The sequence below is a fragment of the Ochotona princeps genome, chromosome 27 (genome assembly GCF_030435755.1).
Source record: "Ochotona princeps isolate mOchPri1 chromosome 27, mOchPri1.hap1, whole genome shotgun sequence".
Lineage (NCBI taxonomy): Eukaryota > Metazoa > Chordata > Mammalia > Lagomorpha > Ochotonidae > Ochotona > Ochotona princeps.
Genome location: NC_080858.1, coordinates 26533836 through 26553984, shown reverse-complemented (window position 1 = coordinate 26553984; position 20149 = coordinate 26533836). Strand labels below are relative to the sequence as shown.

General features: G+C 50.8%; 1 protein-coding gene across 3 annotated transcripts in view; it reads right to left on the bottom strand.

Moving 5' to 3' along the window:
- TMEM117 (transmembrane protein 117) overlaps window positions 1-20149 on the bottom strand; it is a 269877-nt gene that overhangs the window by 29623 nt on the left and 220105 nt on the right. For all 3 annotated transcript variants that reach the window (XM_058656042.1, XM_058656044.1, XM_058656043.1), the window contains exon 6: window positions 19024-19183. In XM_058656042.1, coding sequence (XP_058512025.1) covers window positions 19024-19183 — 160 coding nt within the window. The remainder of the gene's footprint in view (window positions 1-19023; window positions 19184-20149) is intronic.

The following is a 20149-nucleotide window of genomic DNA, read 5'->3' as shown; positions in this document are numbered from 1 at the left end:
GCTTCCTAATGACTGTTGAGAACCCTTGCTTAGACTAGTCCTGTGGGCTGACACCTCTCCTGGAATACCGAACACCCTTTTCCAGGCACATCATTTGCCACTTGAGTGTTCAATGCCACTCCTGCCTCCACATTTCTGGCCCACTCAGTCCACACTACTGAGTCGCCTGCCCACTCTAAGTTCTCCCATTAACCACCAAGCCCAGCCATTCCACGTGCTCCTGCCAGCCACCATGACCGGCCAGTTCCTGGTTCTGTGTCACCCACCACAGACCATCTGCACATTGACCCAGTCTGCTCATGTTCACCTCACGTGTTGAGACTTCTCCCTGCTCTCCTTGGACACTTCTAAATCCTAAATTTCCCAAGTCCATTTCTGCATCCCCTGGAGTAGTTATCTCGATTGTACCTTATATCTTCAGGCCCTCCATATTTCCTGAATTTTGTCTGTGTCTTACTGGTGCTCTCCTCAATAAATCTGGACTCTCTTTTGACTATGCAAGGCCACTCTATCTGCAGCGCTGAGCACAGGGCATTGAGGCCCACCCAGCCTGCAGGTGGGCCAGGCAGCTGCTCAGAGAAGGTGAGCTTTCAGCTGAAAATCTCAGAGACAAAGGATCTGCCTTGCTCTTCAGCTTGCCAAGAGGATCAATACAATGGGTTTGAGGCCCACTGGGGCCCAGCGCTGTCCCAGCCTTTTCAAGAGCTGTGACAATTGTGTCCACTGCATCACCACCTGGTGAGCTGCTTCTCCGGAAGCCATTGACTGCATACCCAGGCAAACACCCAACTAGAAACAAATCACTCTAAATGGAACATAGTATTTCCGCAGCAGATACAATTTCACAGTGTAATTGCTCGCCGAGGCAGTCTGGCCTGCACGGGGCGGGGGGGGGGGGGGGGGATTTGGGAGACTACTTGAGGAGAGCACAACTCTATTAGGCATTAAGGAAAGTTGGTCAAGGAAGCATCAAGGGAGCGATGGTGGGAAAGGCCAGGGCTACCGTTTAATGAGTGCATGCTGCGTGCCAGCCACCCACAAATCAATTTTACAGCCTTCAGGAATCCTAATGAGGCAAAGCCAGGAAGCCAGTTACGAAATTTGGGTCCCAGGAGCTTCACCTCAGCCTGTGCTGCCTGACCAGATTCTCCACTAGAAAATACCCGGCACCCCAGGGCCTGGTCACACACGTGAGCTGAGGCCGGGCTCCCAGACCACGCCACCACACCAGGTACCTACTTTGTCACACACGTGACCTGAGGACAGCCTCCCAGACCACGCCAGATGCCTACAGTGTCACACGTGACCTGAGGCCAGGCTCCCAGACCACGCCAGGTGCCTACAGTGTCACACACGTGACCTGAGGCCAGGCTGCAGACCACACCAGGTGCCTACAATGTCACACACGTGACCTGAGGCCAGGCTCCCAGACCACGCCAGGTGCCTACAGTGTCACACACACGTGAGCTGAGGCCGGGTTCCCAGACCACGCCAGGTGCCTGGTCACACACATGTGACCTAAGGCCAGGCTGCAGACCATGCCAGGTGCCTGCCATCTGGTGGCCTCACACCTCCCTGGAATTTCCCATAAGACTGTACCTATCTACGTATGTCCCCAAGTTACTGCTCAACATCCACTTCTTCCCCAAGGCCCAATTCCAGCAAGCCAGTGTCACTGTTACCCACACATTTTCAGGCCCTGGCTGTGTCCCTTGTCAGCATTTGGCATTTTCTGACCCAGTCAATGGCATGTTCAACACAAAGGCTCAGTGAGGCATGTGGGGCACTTTACTGCCTCCTGTAAGAACATGATCTCACACTGGGGACCAGCAGTACACTGGAGGGCACCCGTGTTGTCTGTCAGTTCTGAACCGTTAAGAGCCACTCTGCAGCAATCTTACGTCTTGGTCCACTGTAACAGGAATACAGACACGGCCAGAGATAGCCAACACAGACTTCCCAGTTACAACTGAACAGTCAAGAGACGTAGAATGATAGGACACTGATGCTGCACTGTGAACACTCCACCTTGAGCTGTGTGTGCAGCTCCACTCCCATAAGCCCCTAACAGGAAGCAGGCTCTGCCTAAGAGTTTTTGCCAGATCTTGCTCACCTTGCTTGAGAACTGAGGTTTTAATCGCACCCGGGTGGCAACTTTTTACCTGCAGGATCTGCAGTGATCCTACCAGCAGTCGTGGGAGGAACACGCCAAAGCTTGCATACCAGAAGCCTACACGGTTGTCTCGTGCCCCAGCTCTGTCCTGGGCACCAAGGAACCCAGCACCCGACAGGGACAGCTGCTTCCACCTTCGTTCAAGTGAGAGAAAAGCAGCTGTGCACGGAGCACTGTGCACTCTGCAGAGGGTGCGTGGGGCAGGGTTCTAACCACACAGCACGCAGCCTCCTTCTTCCCACTTTACAGCCACAGGAAGCTGAAGCCCGAACGAGTTACACGGCAGCTCGAGTGCCAGAGCAGGCATGTGACATAGTCCCTGGAGGTGACTTCCCAGGTCTCAGCTGACACAAAGGGAACAGGAGAGCGACCACTCAACCGTGCCTGGCTCCTGTGCCGCCGGTGCCTCCAGCAGTGAGGCCGTGCTGGCCAGGGACTCAGCCGTAATTACTGAGTGATTTTATTATTTTAACTAACTACATTTTATTCGGGGCAGTGGAGGCAAAGCCCAGGGGTCCAAGGGGACAGGCAGAGGAATCCGCTTCACCAGCAAGAGGATTATCGAATGTCACAGAGCCCTGCTGCCGGCCACAGACTCGGGGGCTAGAGCCAGGCAGCAGGGACAGCCTTGGCTGGCGGGAGGCTCCCCTGCCCCCCCCAGCCGGCCAGTGGCAGCGGGCAGTGCTCCAGAGAGGTGACACGCCTTCCACAGCACAGGGCGCTTGCAGGGATACTCAGCGGTACCCATTACATTTCAATGAACTGTGCCACATCATTAATTCATGAACACTTGCCCTCCAAGCCAAATTGTCAACGTTTAAGCTTATATCCACAAGAGGCTGTTTCTGAATTGCTGAAAAGCTCCCTCGCTTGCTGGCAAAGAGGACACGACAGCAGAGCCAGCACATACCCTGAGGAGCACAACCAGTGCCTGGAGCTGGGGACCCCGGGACCTGTGAGGGCCCCCCTGGACCTGTACCCCAGGACCTGTGAGTGAGGGACCCCAGGACCTGTGACGGCTGAGCCTCATGTGGGAAATGCTACTGCCACTGGACGGAGCTACTGAACATCTGAGCTCAGTGACACAGCTCTGTCTGGGTGGCCCTGGCACCTGATCCACATCAGAGTGCAGGAAGTTCTACAGGAATCGCAAAGCTACCTAGATGCTGAAAGAGTTCCAATGCAGCCACCTCTGTGATTCAATCACTGCTGACAAAAATAAAAAGCAAGGTCAAGTTGCCACCTGTGACGCCCGCATTCCACATGAGTGCTCGTCCGGCTCAAGTCCCAGCCGCTCCACTTGTGACCCAGCTCGCTGAAGTGCATCTGGGAAACCAGCACAAGATGGATCAAGTCCATGGGCAATTTCACCCACTGGGGAACTCAGACTGGGTTCCAGGCCCCTGGCTTTGGCTATAACCAACTGGGACTGTACCCGCAGATAGAAGACCCCTTTGTGCGCCTTCCTCTAGCTCTTCAAATACAACAAATCTGTTAGTGAAAGGGCCCCATTAGGACAAACAGGACAACTGCAGTATTTCACTCTAGCTCAAGCATTCAAGTGATTCAATTTATCAAGGCTGCGGATGGTGAGGTTCTAAACTGTACGAATCGGTTGCTGGGGAATCAACACTTTTGTAGCTAGGTTCCAGAGTAGCCAGGCACAACTGTCAACAGTATAGCTGAAATATGTGAGCTTGAGGCAATGGCCTTTACCTGACACTGGCAGAAGCACACAGAGGCTGCAGCGGCCACCAGGAAAAGGGCCTCCTGTCCTGGCAGCGTGAGCAGGACGAGGATGTGTTCAGGGCTGAGGCAGGAGTACCACCTCACCCGTGCCCAATGCCCACAGGGTGAATCACCTGTGGCCAACTGATGGCTCTGCCTCAGAATGTCTTCCAGCACTGAGCAGCTTCAACCGTTCAGGATGTGAGCTAGCAGCCTGTGTCCACCGAGGGCTGGAGATGTGGAAAGGGGGAATGCTCCAATGATTTGACCTTGCAGCAAGGGTTCAGCCTGGAGGCTCGGTGCCTGTGCCTCACACCGAGTACCTGTGCCCCTTCACGTCCTGACAAATGGGCACCCAACGAGACAGCCACTCCTCTGCTCCGGCTCCTGACCCCACGGAGGCAGCAGGTGGTGGTCACCCCTCTGCTCTGGCTGCTGACCCCACGGAGGCAGCAGGTGGTGGCTCATCCAAGTGGTTCTCTGCCTCCCATGTGACAGATGTGGATTAAATTTCCAGGACATAACTTTGTCACAACCCTCTACCAGAGAGTCAGCCAGTATGTGGCCTCTCCAATAAATACAATTTAATAATCAAAAACCAAATAGTTTTTATAATTATTGAGTCTAAAATCATGACATCTTGAATATGTTTGATTAAAACACAACTAAAATGTAGATTCCGCACTATTTTTAACTTGCAAATTTTTCTACTAGAAAGCTTGAGGTTACACATGTGATTCCTACTGCTTTTCCACTGAGCAGAGACAACCTGGAGGTCCCATGTTAGAAGGCTACAGGGTTCCATGTCACTAGGAGGCACAGTTCCAAAACACCCAGTTAGAAAGAATGGCTTATTACTATTATTATTATTATTATTATTATTATTATTATTATCATTTGAAAGACAGATTTTACAGCGAGAATGAAAGATCTTTCATTCAGTTGATTATTTCCCAAATGGCTGCAATGGCCAGAATTGAGCCAATCTGAAGCCAGGAGCCAGGAGCTTCTTCTGAGTCTGCCACACAGGTGCAGGGGCCCAAGGACTTGGGCCGTCCTCTGCTGCTTTCCCAGGTTAAAAGCAGGGAGCTGGATGGGAAGCGAAGCAGCTGGGACACCATTTGGAGTGCTGGTGCTGCAGGCAAAGGATTAACCATTGTGCTGGCCCTGTGTTTCTGTTTTTTAATTATATGAAAGTGCATAATTATAAAGAAAAACTAGAGTGGCTCATGATGAAGGAAAGCAGATGAACCCACAACGGGAACCTCTTCACACCGATTCCCAAGCTTCTAACCCAGGGAGTGCCAGTGCTGGGGAGGACATGGAGGAACTGGCAGCCTCCTGCACCAGCGTGGAGAAGGAACTTCACCAAGCAGCCTGGCGTTCCTCAGACAAGTCGGAAACAGAACCATCACATGCTCCACAAGTCCAGCTCTGAGAACAAACCCCAAACCAAGAAAGCACAGAAGGCCTGACACTCCAACCATTTCATCACAGTGTCATTACAGTGGCAGCAAGGCAGAAGGCGCTCAGATACCCACAATGCAACGCTCAGGTGTCCACGCATGGAGCGCTCAGGTGTCCACAATGCAGCGCTCAGGTGTCCACAATGCAGCGCTCAGATGTCCACGCATGCAGCGCTCAGATGCCCACAATGCAGCGCTCAGATGCCCACACGCAGCACTCAGATGTCCACACGCAGCACTCAGATGTCCACGCGAGCAGCGCAGGACTCTCAGTTCTAAAAAGGCAGGCAGTTAACCACAGGATACAACATGGGCGAAGCATTAAACACTACACTCAGTGAAGCAAGCCCCTCGGTGGTGCGTGAATATGGACAATTCAACTTCTGGAGCAAGCTCACACAGGCAGGAAACAGACTGGCGGAGGAAGGAAAGAGACATTCAGGCTAAATGAATACTGCATCTCAGGACCGCAAGAGAAAACTCTGGAGAAGGACATGAGGTCAGAGAGGGTTTCCAGACAAAAATCAAGGTGGCAGTTGTTAACATGGTGAAAAGGTGATTCTAACAGATGTCCAAATCACCACAACAAGGAGGAGAAACAGAGACGGGCCTGGATGGTGTTAGCAAAGACAGCTGGGGACGCACAGCGCAGGAGCCAGGCAGGCAGGGCTCTTGGCCCTAAAGCCAGTGGGAGGAAAACTAGGCAGAGGCGACCTCAGGAGTGGTGGGACGCCAGCAAAGCCAGCGGGACAGGACTCCTGCTGAGGGCAGGTCTGAGTGGCCCTCTCTCCAGGGTGGCCCTCTCTCCAGGGTGGCCCTCTGTCCAGGGTGGCCTCTGTCCAGGGTGGCCTCTCTCTACCTGACACTGGTGACTTCTGGCCACAGCCAGGGGAAGCAGTCACTATCAGGGATTTTTAAACAAACTTCAAATTCCTGGGAAATGAGATCTTTCTGCTATAGAAAGATTCTAAAATTGTCTAAAAGCAAGTAAGCCGACATGGTAGAAGGAGATAAAACTGGGAAGAGTGAGTCCAAATTCCAACCAACCATATCTTTTTCGAGGTAAATTACAGCACTAATTGCAACATGTGCTTTGTTTGGCTCTAATTTACTGCTATGGCTGCTTTTAATACTAATTTTCTGGAAGTAGCTGAATGAACAAACTCGAAGAGTGAACCGTTTTCTAAGGGAGTCATTTACTTACTGAAGGAAAAAATTCTTGTAGCTTTTAAATCACCCGTGACAGAGTTAATTCAGTTCCTTGGGAGTCCTTGCTCCTTTGTGGAAATCCCAGCACTGTGCTGGTCCTAGAGGCTACTGGTGTTGTGGAGTTTAATTTTGGGGGGTGGGGGTTCATGCACTGCTTTGAAAACCTCAGAGGAAGTCAGCTAGAGGTAACACAATTTGATCAATTCTCAAGATGTACTGGAGTGAGAGAATAGAAGCTTATTAATCACCCACAGAAAAACCCAGGGTTTTGGAGCCACTACAAACAACAAACCATCTCGGATGGCAACACTCTGCGGTTTCCAAAAGACTGAAGTGGCTCGCTGCTCCAAGGAGGAAAACACATTTATAACCTGTCACAGAAGCTGGGGCGGGTCTGGTCCTGCTGCTCCCTGGGAAGGTGGCAGGAAGCATCTTCCCTCCCTGGGCAGCCCAGGCTCCGAGAGGCTCTGGCAGTGTGACAGCATGGGGACTTCCACCTTGAGGAGTCTGGAAGACTGCCTCCCAGTGCAGCACAGCAGGCGTGCTTGGCTGCTTGAGCAGCTGTAAACCCAGACTGAGTGACAATGAACAAAAGGAAGCTTCCTCGGTGAGGGGGAAGGGAAATGATCCATTAATGGCCACCCAGAAACATAAGCATAACAGATGCTACAATCCAGAACAGGCTCATTATCCCCAGACACTCTGCACATTAACTATGCACGTTTCCTTTTGTTATGCAAAAACATGCAGGCACTTTATTGCAAGTTATCAAGATTTCTAAGCAAAGAAACCTGAGTGTGTCTTTCAGTGGACCAGGGACAGCATCCTCCCCTTCACCATCTCAGCCAGACCCTGCCTTTGGGTTCAGCACACAGGCCTCTCCGTCCTCAGCAGCACTCACACCAGTTCAACCTTTTTTCTCTTACCTGGCTTCCTGAACACTGTGTTGTGTGGGGCAGATTTATGCCCATCGGTACTCTAAACTCCAATCATAAAATGTGAAGTAAATAGTGGCAAACCCCTCTCCAAGTTTTAAATATTGATTTGTATCTCATAGGGAACTGCCATTGAGACATTGAGGATATAACAATAGAGGATACATATTTTATCTTTGTAGCCCATGTTACAGTACAGTTAATAAGTATTAACACATATAAATAGATGTAAGTAGATATAAAGGTGAAAGTGTCTTTAGACATTCATGGAGATGATGGAATTAAACGATGCCTCTGCATCGTAAAAGTCAATGCATCATTTTCCACGATGTATATCTGGATATTTTGAGGCCCCTCCCCCAATGACATCATTAAGGTTTTCAAGGACTTCTTCCAGGGTAAGATCACAGAGCTGACATCAGACAGAAGATCATGGGTGAGACTGACCAGAGGCCTTATGGGGCTCAGACAAGCGTCTGCCCAGGAGGTCAGCCCTGCCCAACTGGCCAAGAGCTCACATTTGAGCAAAGGGGAGAGGGCATGCTTTGCAGAGGGGGGGAGTCTGGGACCCCCACCTCAGGACACAGCAGAGCAGTGGGTGCAGCACAGCTGGGATTGTGAAGGCCTTCACACCATGTGGGCGCCTACAACAACAGAAGCTCTCCAAATAGGCAGGTGCTGCAAGCAGAGCTGTTTCCTAACGAAGATTCTCCCAGAACAGCCTGCTGGGTGACCCACGCCTGCCCGTCCACTCGTAACAGGCAGCAGGTCTCTTGCCTACATGACGGGAATGACGGGCTCCTCCCTGAAGCCTGTGTCCAACTGAACCTGCTGTCCCCCAGAGACAAGTGAGCGCATGCTCGCTGCCTCCCTCGCCAGGCTGGTCACTGTGTAACACCGTACAGAAGTCACCAGGGAACTTAAACTGGAAATGACTGTGAACACACCTGGCTGCCAGCCAGAGCAAGGCCGTCTCCACACCTGTACCAGGAGCACACCCATTCTGGAGTCCCAGTCACCTGGCACAGACAACTTCACCTGAGCTGCGTTCAGAATGTGTGTCTGCATCCACACCACACCGTGCCACACGTGGGTACATACCACGTGAGCTTAGAACAAATGACAAATCAAACTCAGAAAAGACATACATACAACACATGTGACAGGGAAAGGGGTAATGTGCAAAGAACTTTGATAAGCCAATAAGAAAAGCATTAAACATTCTTAAATGATGTGAGCATCCAATTCATGGAAGGAATAAATACTTCACTGACCTGTCTACCAGCTTATTTTGAAATATAAAAAGCTCTGGAAATAAGATTCTGCATCATTGTTTCAGCAGCAAAACCTCGCTGGACCAGAGCCAACTAATGGTGAGACTTGGGGCTGGACAGCGGAGGGATGCAGGACTCTGCCTGCCCACCTGGTGGTCACTCAGCTCTGCTTCTCCACAGACCGAGGGCTGGGTCTCTGCAGTCTGTGGTCTCGAGCCCCCCGAGGCAGCCGGCGAGTGCGCTGCTGCGGGACACCCAGCAAATCATCATGATGACATCCCCACTTTGAAAGAAGTGCTGAGCCCCAGAAATCACGGGCATGTGTGATTAAACAAGTCCCCTTTTGCTCGTGTTGACTGAGCTGCAGAACACGAACACAGACCCAGCATTGTTGGCTGGTCTGGGGAAAGGTGGTCCTTCCATGTCTGTGGGGGAATGTTGAATCTGAAACTGTCTTGGAGGAACATTTGACCAAGTGTTAGAAGTTCTTTTCTGTGCCACTCCCAACCCAACAAGCCAGCTCCCAGAACTTCATCTCCAGGAAAAAATCATCGTGGCACATCTTCTACCACATCATAAATAGAATAAAATAGAAAGACGTACTTAATAACAGGGGAGCTGTCAATACTATCACAGATAAAATGACATGTCATTCATTCACATGATGTTGGAAAAGAATATTTAATAGTACAGGAAATATTAGTAAGATACTACGAAGTGAGAAAACAGATCACAAAACAGTAATGAGCTAGATGATTCTGTTTTTGTAAAAATACATATGAAAGGCCCAGCGCAGTAGCCTAACATCTAAAGTCCTTGCCGTGCACATGCCAGGATCCCATAAGGGTGCTGGTTCTAATCCTGGCAGCCCTGCTTCCCATCCAGCTCCCTACCTGTGGCCTTGGAAAGCAGTCGAGGATGGCCCTAACTTGGGACCCTGCACCCATGTGGGAGACCCAGAAGAGGCTCTGGGTTCTTGGTTTTAGATTGGCTCAACTCCAGCCAGTGCAGTCACTTGGACAGTGAATCAGCGGACAGAGGATCTTCCTCCCTGTCTCTCCTCCTCTCTGTATATCTGACTTTCCAATAAAAATAAATACATCTTAAAAAAATCCATATGCAATATCATGGACGGACTGCAGCCTAAAATTAACTGTGGATTTATTTGGAAGCTCAGCCCATAAAAATTTAATATTTGCCTTTGTATCATTTTTACATTTGCTTTTCAAAGAACATATAGTATTTCTGTAATTTTGTGAAAGGTCAGTACACTGCAAATGTAATAGCCCAAATGCAAAACAGTTCACGGAGAAGCCCTGCCTCTGTCACTCGCCTCGTCCCGAACACTCCGAGCATGGCCCAAGTTCCCAGCAAGGAGTGAACTAACTGTTCCCAACGCGGTGCAGAGTTGGCAGCTTCTAACGCAAGGTAACACAGCGCATGGCAATGATGAGGACGATGACGAAAATGATAATAATAAAACCATCACCACAGGGAGGAAACGTGACAGACTGTCACCCAGTGGGTCCACACGGACAGCCCGGGGTCAGACTGCTACCCAGTGGGTCCACATGGACAGCCTGAGGAGAGCACTGTCCACGTGGCTGCTGCACTGACATGGCGGAACATGAAAAGGATGCACTTCCCTTCCTGTCATGGCAGATGCCAACAGCCAACACGTTACTACACAGACAGACAGACCAGTGACACGATGTCGGAGACCCCACAGTAAAGCTGGGCAGCGGACAGCACCGAGGCACACCTAGCCAAAGCAGAGGAAGAAGCCACTAGACACAGTGACAAGGCAGAAGTCAAACAGCGATGGTTCCAGCAGACTGGAGTTCAGGAACACCCAGTGTCAGCAGCAGCGCTGGTTACCACTCCATTTGGCTCACTAACTTCACACACGAAGTCTTCACATGCGGTTTTCACATGCCACCAACTCCACTGAGAGCAACACAGACCCACTGATTGTGGAGGAGGTCGGAGCTGAAATATGTCCTGGTTATAATCAGGCCAAGGTGTGCTCTGGCCACCCAGCTCCTTCTGGATGTCTGGGAGAACTGTTCCTCCGAGTCTCCCTGATTCTAGTGGCTGGCAGAGGCCTTGTTCAGCCCAGGCTGCCACCCTCCGTCTGCTCTCTGTGCTGCCTGTCCCCACTTTCTCATAGACCGTGCTCACAGGGGCCCCTGGTCAAGCCAGCACCGTCTCCTTACTTCCTGTCTGCTGGCCCACATCCCTCCTGCTTGGGCAGTAACACATACCACACAGTAGCTCGGGAATAGAAAGCAGATCCATGTGGACTGCTCTGCATCATAGGACTGTAAGCATCTAGGAAATTTTTTTAATTATGTATTCACTTGAAAGGGCAACAAAGAGATAGAGAGGGCGAGATAGAGATCTTCCATCTGCTGGCTCATTCCCCAAACGTCCACAACAGACAGGACTGCACCAGGCCACACTGGGAGCCAGGAACTCCATCTGGGTCTCCCACATGAGGGGCAAGGGCCCAGGTACTGCAGTCACTGTTCCTTTCCCTGTCTGGTCCATTCACTCTCTGTTGTGCTGGATCAGAAGCAGGGTAGCCAGGACTCCAAGCACACTCTGACATGAGGGTCGCCAGCTTAACCCACGATGCCCTGGTACCAGCCCCACAAGTACTGACAGCACTTATCCCTGCCTGCCTTCCTTGGTCCAGGAACGAGCCAAAACACTCTGTGCAGAGGATTAAATCAGGATCTTGTTCCTGAGAGATGGGGACCTCATCTTTGGATGTCCTGAGGCTCCCTGTGACTCTGAACAGATAAAGGGAGGGTTCCTGAACACAGGCTGCCTCCAAGAACCTCTGACTTCAAGAACAGTCCATTACGGACGTAATCGCCTCGTTGGGTCAGCCTCAGGAAAGAATCCTGCAGAAGGGGTCGGGGCTGCAGACACGCACGGCCTGAGGTCTTCAATGTCTACCCCATGATGGCCCTCAGCCAGCATAGAGCACTGACCGACTAATTCTCCATCAGATCTCATGCAACTTGCAAACAAATGGACTCAGCTACTGAGATTAAAAAGGGAAGTAACAGGGAATGTTTCAGACATACACACCACTGCCAGCAACTGGATATTTGTGAAATGCAGTCCAGTGCGGATCTGTTTCCTCAGCTTTTTATAACACACACCACGAGAAGAGGTCACTCTAGAGGAAGAATGTGAAACTCTGAGCACCAGCTTCATCGGCTGAGATGAGTCTGGAATGCATGTGGAGTTGGGCCTTTCCTTGGGGCTGCATTCCACGCCATCCTCGCAAGCAATACCACAAGCTCTGCACTTCAGTGCTTCCTAGGGCATGAGGTTCAAGGAACTGGGACTGGTGCTGGTGACAGTGCACTTCTGAGGGCTCTGTGAGATGGGATCTGTGTTGCTAGGCAGCAGGCAGGTTCTCCCAGGAGCCTCCTGTCACGAAGCAGACATGCAGATGTCCAGGCATCCTGAATACTTCCCAAACAAGAACCTTCTGGGGGACGCAGGGTCAGGGAGCTTACACTGCTGTGAAGGCCCTGGTGCTCCTCTGCTCACGTTCTCAGCTGGAAGCCTCCCTCCACCTGCACCTCACCCGCCAGATCACTGCATCGTGCCTAGGGTCCCAGACCCCGGGTGCTCCTCCACCACCATGCTTTCTTGGGCTTCCTGCGCTGACATCATAGGAAGTCTGAGCAGCCAGCTATGGCTCAAAGAAGAGCTGGGAAGCCCCGACTAGAGCCATTTTACCCTACAAAAGATGGACTGCTGAAGCACCAAGCCAGCACACTCCCAGGCCTTTTCAGGTGACCATCGCAGAATGCCACAGCAAGAGCCAGGGAGCACCATCCAACTAAGAGCAGGGCCAAGGAAACACCGCCCAGCGGAGAGCAGGGCAAGGCCCTATGGAAGCCAGGGAACATTTCAGAGTGCTCACCCACCCTGATACTGAGTCCCACCTGCAGGCTCCAGCAGGAGTGCCCACGCCACTCACCAGACTCCTGTCACCTGCTTGTGATGGTGTATGTTATTCCATCTGAAGTACATGAAACCTGTGTCAGCTCTGGAGTGGATATATCTGTTCTCTATTGCTCAGACTGCCTGCAGAAACTTGGTTTCTCCCGGTGATAACATTGTATAAACCAGCCACATAATCTGTGCAGGGACGTTTGGAAGGTTGAACAGTGCCCAGCATGCAGAAACGCTCAGCAAGCTGTAGCCTGTCTCCCCAGCTCCCCCACCCCAGAGGAGCTTCTTCCAGGATTCCCACATGGGTCAGGGGCCCAGCTACATGGGCCATCTTCTGCCACTTTTCCAGGCCATAAGCAGAGAGCTGGTTTGGAAGTGTAGCAGACAGGTCACGAACTGGCAGCCACATGGGATGACGGCACTGCAGGCCGAGGATTAGCTTACTACACCACAGCACCGGTGCCCCTCCTCTTACAGAACCTGCTGGGCTTTGGCTGTAATCCCAACTGTTCCTCCTGCTCTGACATCCTACAATAACACTGACTGTGTCTGTCTCCAATAGCTCTTCTCCGAGTCTTACTTAAGATTCACCTTGCCTGAGTGCTCTGAACTTGAGGACCACTGCTGCGGTGCCTCCTGTGGCTTCCACTGATTGTGGAGTCTCTTCTGGTTCCCTCACTTGCCTGCACCCTGTGTCTTAAAAGGAGACCAGAGAATGACCAGAGAGCCCTGACGCTCTCCATCACAAGTGACTGGAAGTGACCAGGTCACATGGAATGGGCACAGGAGTCCAAGGAATGTATGCATGTCTGGTTCCTATGTTAAGTGCCACAGTTCATAAGGCAACACAACCAGGTGGCCCACAGGTGCTGGGCCAGGGCAGGGTCTAGACATGTCAGGTGTACATGATGCTGTGTGGTGCAACGGAAAGCCCACTGCTACCCAGGACTTTCAGGGACAGGTGCACCACACAGGCAGACAGCAGGGAGGCAGGGCTCTGGAGGACTGTTAAGATAACAATCAGGCACTCAGCGCAAGACCTTCTTCCCCCCAAAACACGGATCTGCAGCCCAAGTTGGAGCACGGGGCTCTAGAACAGAGTGAGGGAAAATGCTGCCAATGTGCAATTGTGTAGAATTTATATCTTTCCAGTTTCTTAATCATGGTCTAGTTCTCGCTTCAAAAAATACCCTGGGGAGTGAAGCATTTTACTTTAAATTGGGATAAAACTTGAATACCTCCATTTTCCACTTACTCAACCGAATCTTGTAATTCCTTCCAGCTACAATCTTCCCACACTCCACATCAAGACTTGACTGATCCGTCTTGCTCACCGTCACCTTTCACAGTTTGCCACCTGTGTCAAATGCTGCTCTCTGTTCTATGCTAACTGGACTGTTAGCATCCTTTGCAGGTGAATGTCACCTGACTGTCAACAGGAGGAATGATCAGATACAAACAGTCACTGCCTAACATCCCTAACATCCATGACGTCATGGACCACCTGCCAAGATGACCCCCAGACACCTCAGGCAGCCTGCCCACCTGCACAGACTGGGACACAGCCCAACAAAGGAAATCTGTCTGCTCCCTGAAGACCAGGGCTGGGGACAGCTCATGACACTGAAGAGCTCCTCTCCACACTCCCCATTGGACATCCATCTCCTGCCTACACAGTGTGGCAGGGGAGACCTGGAAGAGGCTCCTGCTCTCAGCTTCAGGAGAGCTCAGTTCCACTGTGGCAGCCATGCGCGGAGTGAGCCATCAGATGGAACACCCTGAAGATCTTTTTATCTCTCCTCATTGAAAATCTGCCTTTCCAATGAAAATAAATATTCGTTTAAAAACTGAAGATTTAAACCAAGCACAAAGATCTTAAAAGACTTTATTGGAGCTCCTGAAAACATCCTTATACCTCAGGCATGAGGAAAATTGGGTGGACAGTTGCACAACGTTTGCCTTTTTGTAGGCCCTGGTTTCCCAAGGGTTAACTCCACAGCTGAGCTTATTTCTAAGGGGTAACAGGATGGGCAATCTTGGCCTGATACATTTAGCCCCAGGTTTGACAGCAAGTTCCCTCTTCCCTGCTTCCCCCTTGTTAAGATGCCCCCAGGGGAGCTTAGGAGTTGCTTGAGCATTGGGATAATACTGGGAGAAACTAGGAAGACTATAAAAGAGGCAGGCTAACCTCGAATAAAGGGCATTCTGTTTACAAGAATGACCCACTGCATGTTGTCTTGTGTGTTGTCTTTTTGTAACCCTAGTCCCTCCGCTTGGCTCGGGGTACATGGCGACTAGGGCATTGCTGACATCTTTTGAGTAGTCTGTAACCAGAACCAGCTGGAATAACTGACCCTGAAAATATCTCCCAGCTGTTTGGAATAGCAGAGCTGTTTAATTAGAACAGGTTGTTTTGATGCTCTGCCCTGTGTCTCACAATGACGGAAGCCACTTTCCACGGCTGTGACTTGACCCAAGAGTCCAGAGCGAGCCAGGTCAACAGGGCTTTAAAATAGAGCTTCCAGGATGCACCCACCGAGTGTGGCACCTGTTACCTCTTTCTGGGAGCCATGGCCATCAGAAAAGGAACATATTTCAAATCTACTACAAGCTTAAGGGTTTGTTAATGCAATTTTCACCAGGATTCAGTGCATTAAGAATTAATTGCTTTTCAGGAAACAGCACTTCTGTCCAAGTGCTTTGGGAACTGGACTACAGCCCTTTTTAACACCTCACTACACAGTTTGCATTTTTGTTTCTCTTTTTAAAAAAGATTTATCTATTTTTATTGGAAAGGCAGATTAGATTTATGGAGATAAAGAGAGACAGAGAGAAAGATCTTCCTTTGGCAGGTTCACTCCACAAGTGGCTGTAAGAGTCAGAGCTGAGCTGATCTGAAGCCAGGAGCTTCTTCCAGGTCTGCCAAGCGGGTGCAGGGTCCCAAGGCTTTGGGCCGTCCTCCACTGCATTCCCAGGCCACAGGCAGGGAGCTGGCAGGGAAGTGGCGCAGCCGGGACATGAACTGGCGCCACATGGGATCCCAGGGCTTGCAAGGCAGGCACTTTGCATTTTTCTTTAGATATTTAGTTGCTATAAGATCACATATCAGCAGAAATTATCTAATTTAGTCTTCCTGATTCTCCTGCTGTTAGTGAGCAACTCACCTGTGGAGAAATCACATGCTTTTGGCTTTTGTAAAATTTGTACATTAGCACCTTTGTTTGGCAAAGCAGCTACAGCAAACCCGCACTGCAGTGAACATGACCTAAATCTGAGAACAAAAGTGCTGATGACACATTCCCTCCCTCGGAGGAGCTCCGTGTGACAGCAGCTACTTGGGCGCAGGGGCCATCGGCAGGTGCCCAGATGAACTAGTGTGAAGGGGCAGCTGAAAAGCCACCTCCGCAGCAGGAGCGCCCCCACAGTTGGCTGCCTGAATCTGGCCCCTTGCCCTATCCCAGGTCCTCTGCACAGCATCTTACACACCCTGAGATCACCAGGCTGAGCCATTACTGCACAGACACACGCACAGGACTGGGTGATCACATGCATGCACAGAGATGTCTGTTTAGTCATTCAGAATGACAGGCAGACTTCTGTATTACAGGAGCTCCTCAGTGTCATGAGCTGTCCCCAGCCCTGGTCTTCAGGGAGCAGACAGATTTCCTTTGTTGGGCTGTGTCCCAGTCTGTGCAGGTGGGCAGCCTGCCTGAGGTGTCTGGGGGTCATCTTGGCAGGTGGTCCATGGCGTCATGGATGTTAGGAACGTCAGGGACATCAGGCAGTGACTGTTGGGATCTGATCATTCCTCTTGCTGAGTCTATCACTTTCCTGTTAATTCCCTCATTTGTCTTCACGAAGTATTTTATTTTAATTAATATAAGAGGTGGTGTGATGTAATGTGATGGTAAGTGTGCATATAGTGGGATGAGCAAGTGAAGTTAATGAAGGCATTTGCCACCTGCAGGCCTGCTCCTCTGAGGTGAGTCCCTGGCCAGCACGGTATGAGTGGCTCAGAATCATGTGCTGCACTGTCCTTACCAACACTTAGCTCCTCTGGGGAGCTGAGACGCTAGCTTTAGGCCAGCACCTTTTTTGGGGGGCTGAGAGGCCCACCCTTGGGCCAGCACCTCTTTTGGGGGGCTGAGAGGCCCACTCTTAGGTCAGCACCTCCTTTGGGGGGCTGAGAGGCCCACCCTTGGGCCAGCACCTCCTCTGGGGAGCTGAGACATCTGCCCTCAGGCTAGGACCTCCGCTGGGGGCTGAGAAGCCCACCCTTGGGCCAGCCATTTGCACACTGTGGTGTCCTGCCTAGGGCCAGACTTCACTGCTCACAAAATTCTCAACCTGCTTCTTTCATCTTATTCTTGGCCTTAGTTAATGGTTCCACTATGACTTTCCTGTGTTTCCTGACATCTTTCAGTGGCTTAGAGAGTCAACAGATGTTTATAACAGCTGTGAGGCTCCAGGGTCCTGTCTGTCAGTGTTTTACAGGGCAAGAAGCTCAAAGCAGTGAGTAAGGCACAGCCTCCACCTCACAGAGCCCATGGCAGCTGGGTAAACCATGGGCTAAGACTCTGTCTTTTCGCACCAACATACATCCACATATAACACACATGTGCCCATTCCTAGTCCTCAGACTGCAAGCATCCGCTAACATGCTATCCTCATGCGAACTCGACCTTCCTGTCCACATCATTCTTCAGAATGAAGTTAAAGTCACTGTTCATTTCTTGCATGAGTCACACACAGACGTGATTTTTCTCATTTTCCCTCAATATCGGCGGCCTTGTGTTCTCCCTCCATCTGTCTCTGTTAAACACTTTCAAAATGGAATCCATAATGGTGTAAATTGCAAGGCTACATTTTGCCACTTGAAAGCTCCAATTTTTGAGAAGATACCGGAAGGGTAATAAGAATTCGCAGGAACAGGGAAGGGGGCAGAGCGTGATAATGGATGACCAGCGGACAGATGCTCTTCCGCATTGGAAGGGAAGCAGGTGTAAGGAGCCAACAGTCTGGGCAGCCAGCACCTCTGGCGTCATCATGGGGCCAACTGCTACTAGCTGGCTGTGGGCCAGAGGCGATGTTATACATTAGGAAGCCAGGAAACGGAAGGAGATGAAAATGGCCTTTCTACAAGTACGGATGCTTAACTGCCTAAGTGCCACAGGCCAATTCCATAGCTACCCAGAGGTGGGCTGCAGCTGGCAGAAACAGATGTGGAACGGGTCCAGGCTCTCTCCATAATAAACTGCCTCACGGGCAATAAAAACAGATGAGATAAAAATAGCCCATCTCCTGGCTTCAAATAAATTTTAAAAACCATAACATCCTTCTTTTAAAATATTGCCTATTAAAATCGCGTGATGCCGGAGCATGCGTCTCAAACATCATTCTTGGCATACATTGTATCCCAAATAATCCTCAGAAAAATCAACTCTTCCCTTTAGAGGCAACACAGAAAGTCCCCGAGGAAGGCCTTGGTCTCTGGAGATGGAACAAAGCAACACAGTGCAGGCCCCTCCCCTGGGCAGTGCAGACCCTCCCTTGGGCAGTGCAGACCCTCCCCTGGGCAGTGCAGGTCTGTCTGGCCCCGGTGGCCCCTGGAGGGCAGAAGGTGGACTGGCCTCCCCCAAGGAACAGAAAGGTTGGCTTGCACAGACACTTAAAGAGCAAGCTGAAATGCCAAGAATCAGTGGCCAGTGTCTGCTCCTGCCCCAGTGACGGCAAACCCCTGGAAGCCGACACATACACCACAAGACCACCCATCTGACCTGGTTAGCAGGACGCCTCTGTCCCAGTGTTGGCTGCTAAGCAGGGCAGTCACACTGTTTCCACGAGCGGAGAATACTGAGGGAAAGCCGTCATTCGGTGCTATATAAAGAATCTGACCAGCTGTGCTAAGCCCCAGCAGCCCTGGGGCCGTCGATTAGCCCTGCTTCCATAGCTTTCCATTTACTCAGGGACTGTGGTTTCTCTCTCTCCCCGCCCAATGCCTGAAGTTCTGCAAGAAAACACCGTAACACTGTCTCAATTCCTCATGCCCGCTGCATCATCTGCACAGGATGAATTCTTGGTGCCCTTTTCGTGAGAAGTCAACTGGCTTTTCCTCCCAGTAAGATAGTTGGAAATACACCAAGAAGAGCTCCATGGACAGCCTTCTGTAGCTGGTGGAGGTCGTGGTCACACAGCGGGATGCCGAAGGAGGCAGGCAGGAGGCAGTTTCCAGGAAGGAAGGAGACGAGGCCACTTACCTGCATTACAATCAGCAGGTCAAAGACCAGGATGAAAGATGCCAGGAACGCCCTGGAGACTTCATCGCTGGGCAGGAATCCCCGGTTCAGCTTGTCCCAGCTGATCCAGTCGGTGGTGATGACGAGAACCACCACAGAGGTCAGCGTGAACAGCACTGTCCTGCAAGGGACAAAGAGGCATGACAGACAGCGTGACACAGTGTGACACAGCCACGCTGGTCCCAAAGAGTCCCTTCCCACCGCAGAGCTGACTGGCATTCAACACAAGCAAGGCACATGCTTTCTCTCACGAGCAATGAGGGAAGCCAGCATCTCTTCCAAGAGTTTCCCTAAAGAGCATTAAAATAGCAGTAGTTAAACAGGAAATTGACAACAAAAATATAACAAATGTTCTTGGGCAGGGCAGGGTTTGTCCCAAGGGGAGCCTCCTTACAGACGCAGTGTCCTACAGAGGGCAGTGGACAGAGGCAGGTGGCCAAAGGAAGATGCTCTTGTGTTCCACGACTGTTCTACAGGAGAGAGGCACATAGCCTCCAGCTCCATGACCATCCTAGTGTCTGATGGCCCTACAGTATACTCACTGCTATTCACACAATGCAGTCCACAGGACTTGGGCCAGGAGGCCTGTTCCCTAGCTGGATTGCCCATTCTCTAATACGACATGCAAAGAATCTGACAATGTTCTCTTATACAGGGTTTTTGTATTCATAAAACCTTGCACAGATGGAATCCACTGAGTATTTGCTGAAATTAAAGCCCTTCTTAAAAAATAAATACATTACTGGAATTAGTCTTTAATATTGTCATTCAAAGTGGATCAGAAGTGTGAGCAGAGAGAATTTAATTTTCCAAGAAGGGGCCATCAGGAAGCCTCCGCTCTCGGGAGTCCATTCGCCCCTAGGCATTGTGGGAAAGGCAAACGCGTTGCAAAGCCGAGCACTTGGAAACAAACACAGAAATGAGTTCATATATAAAGGGAGATAAAAGAAAATGGAGGAAAAAGAAAAAATATGAAGGAGGAAGACAGCTTCAGAATACCAGAAGCCCTTTTGGCACTCACAAGCTATTTTTGTCCTCTAACATCTTAGAATAAATGCTGCCCCCATAATACTGACATTAATCTTCC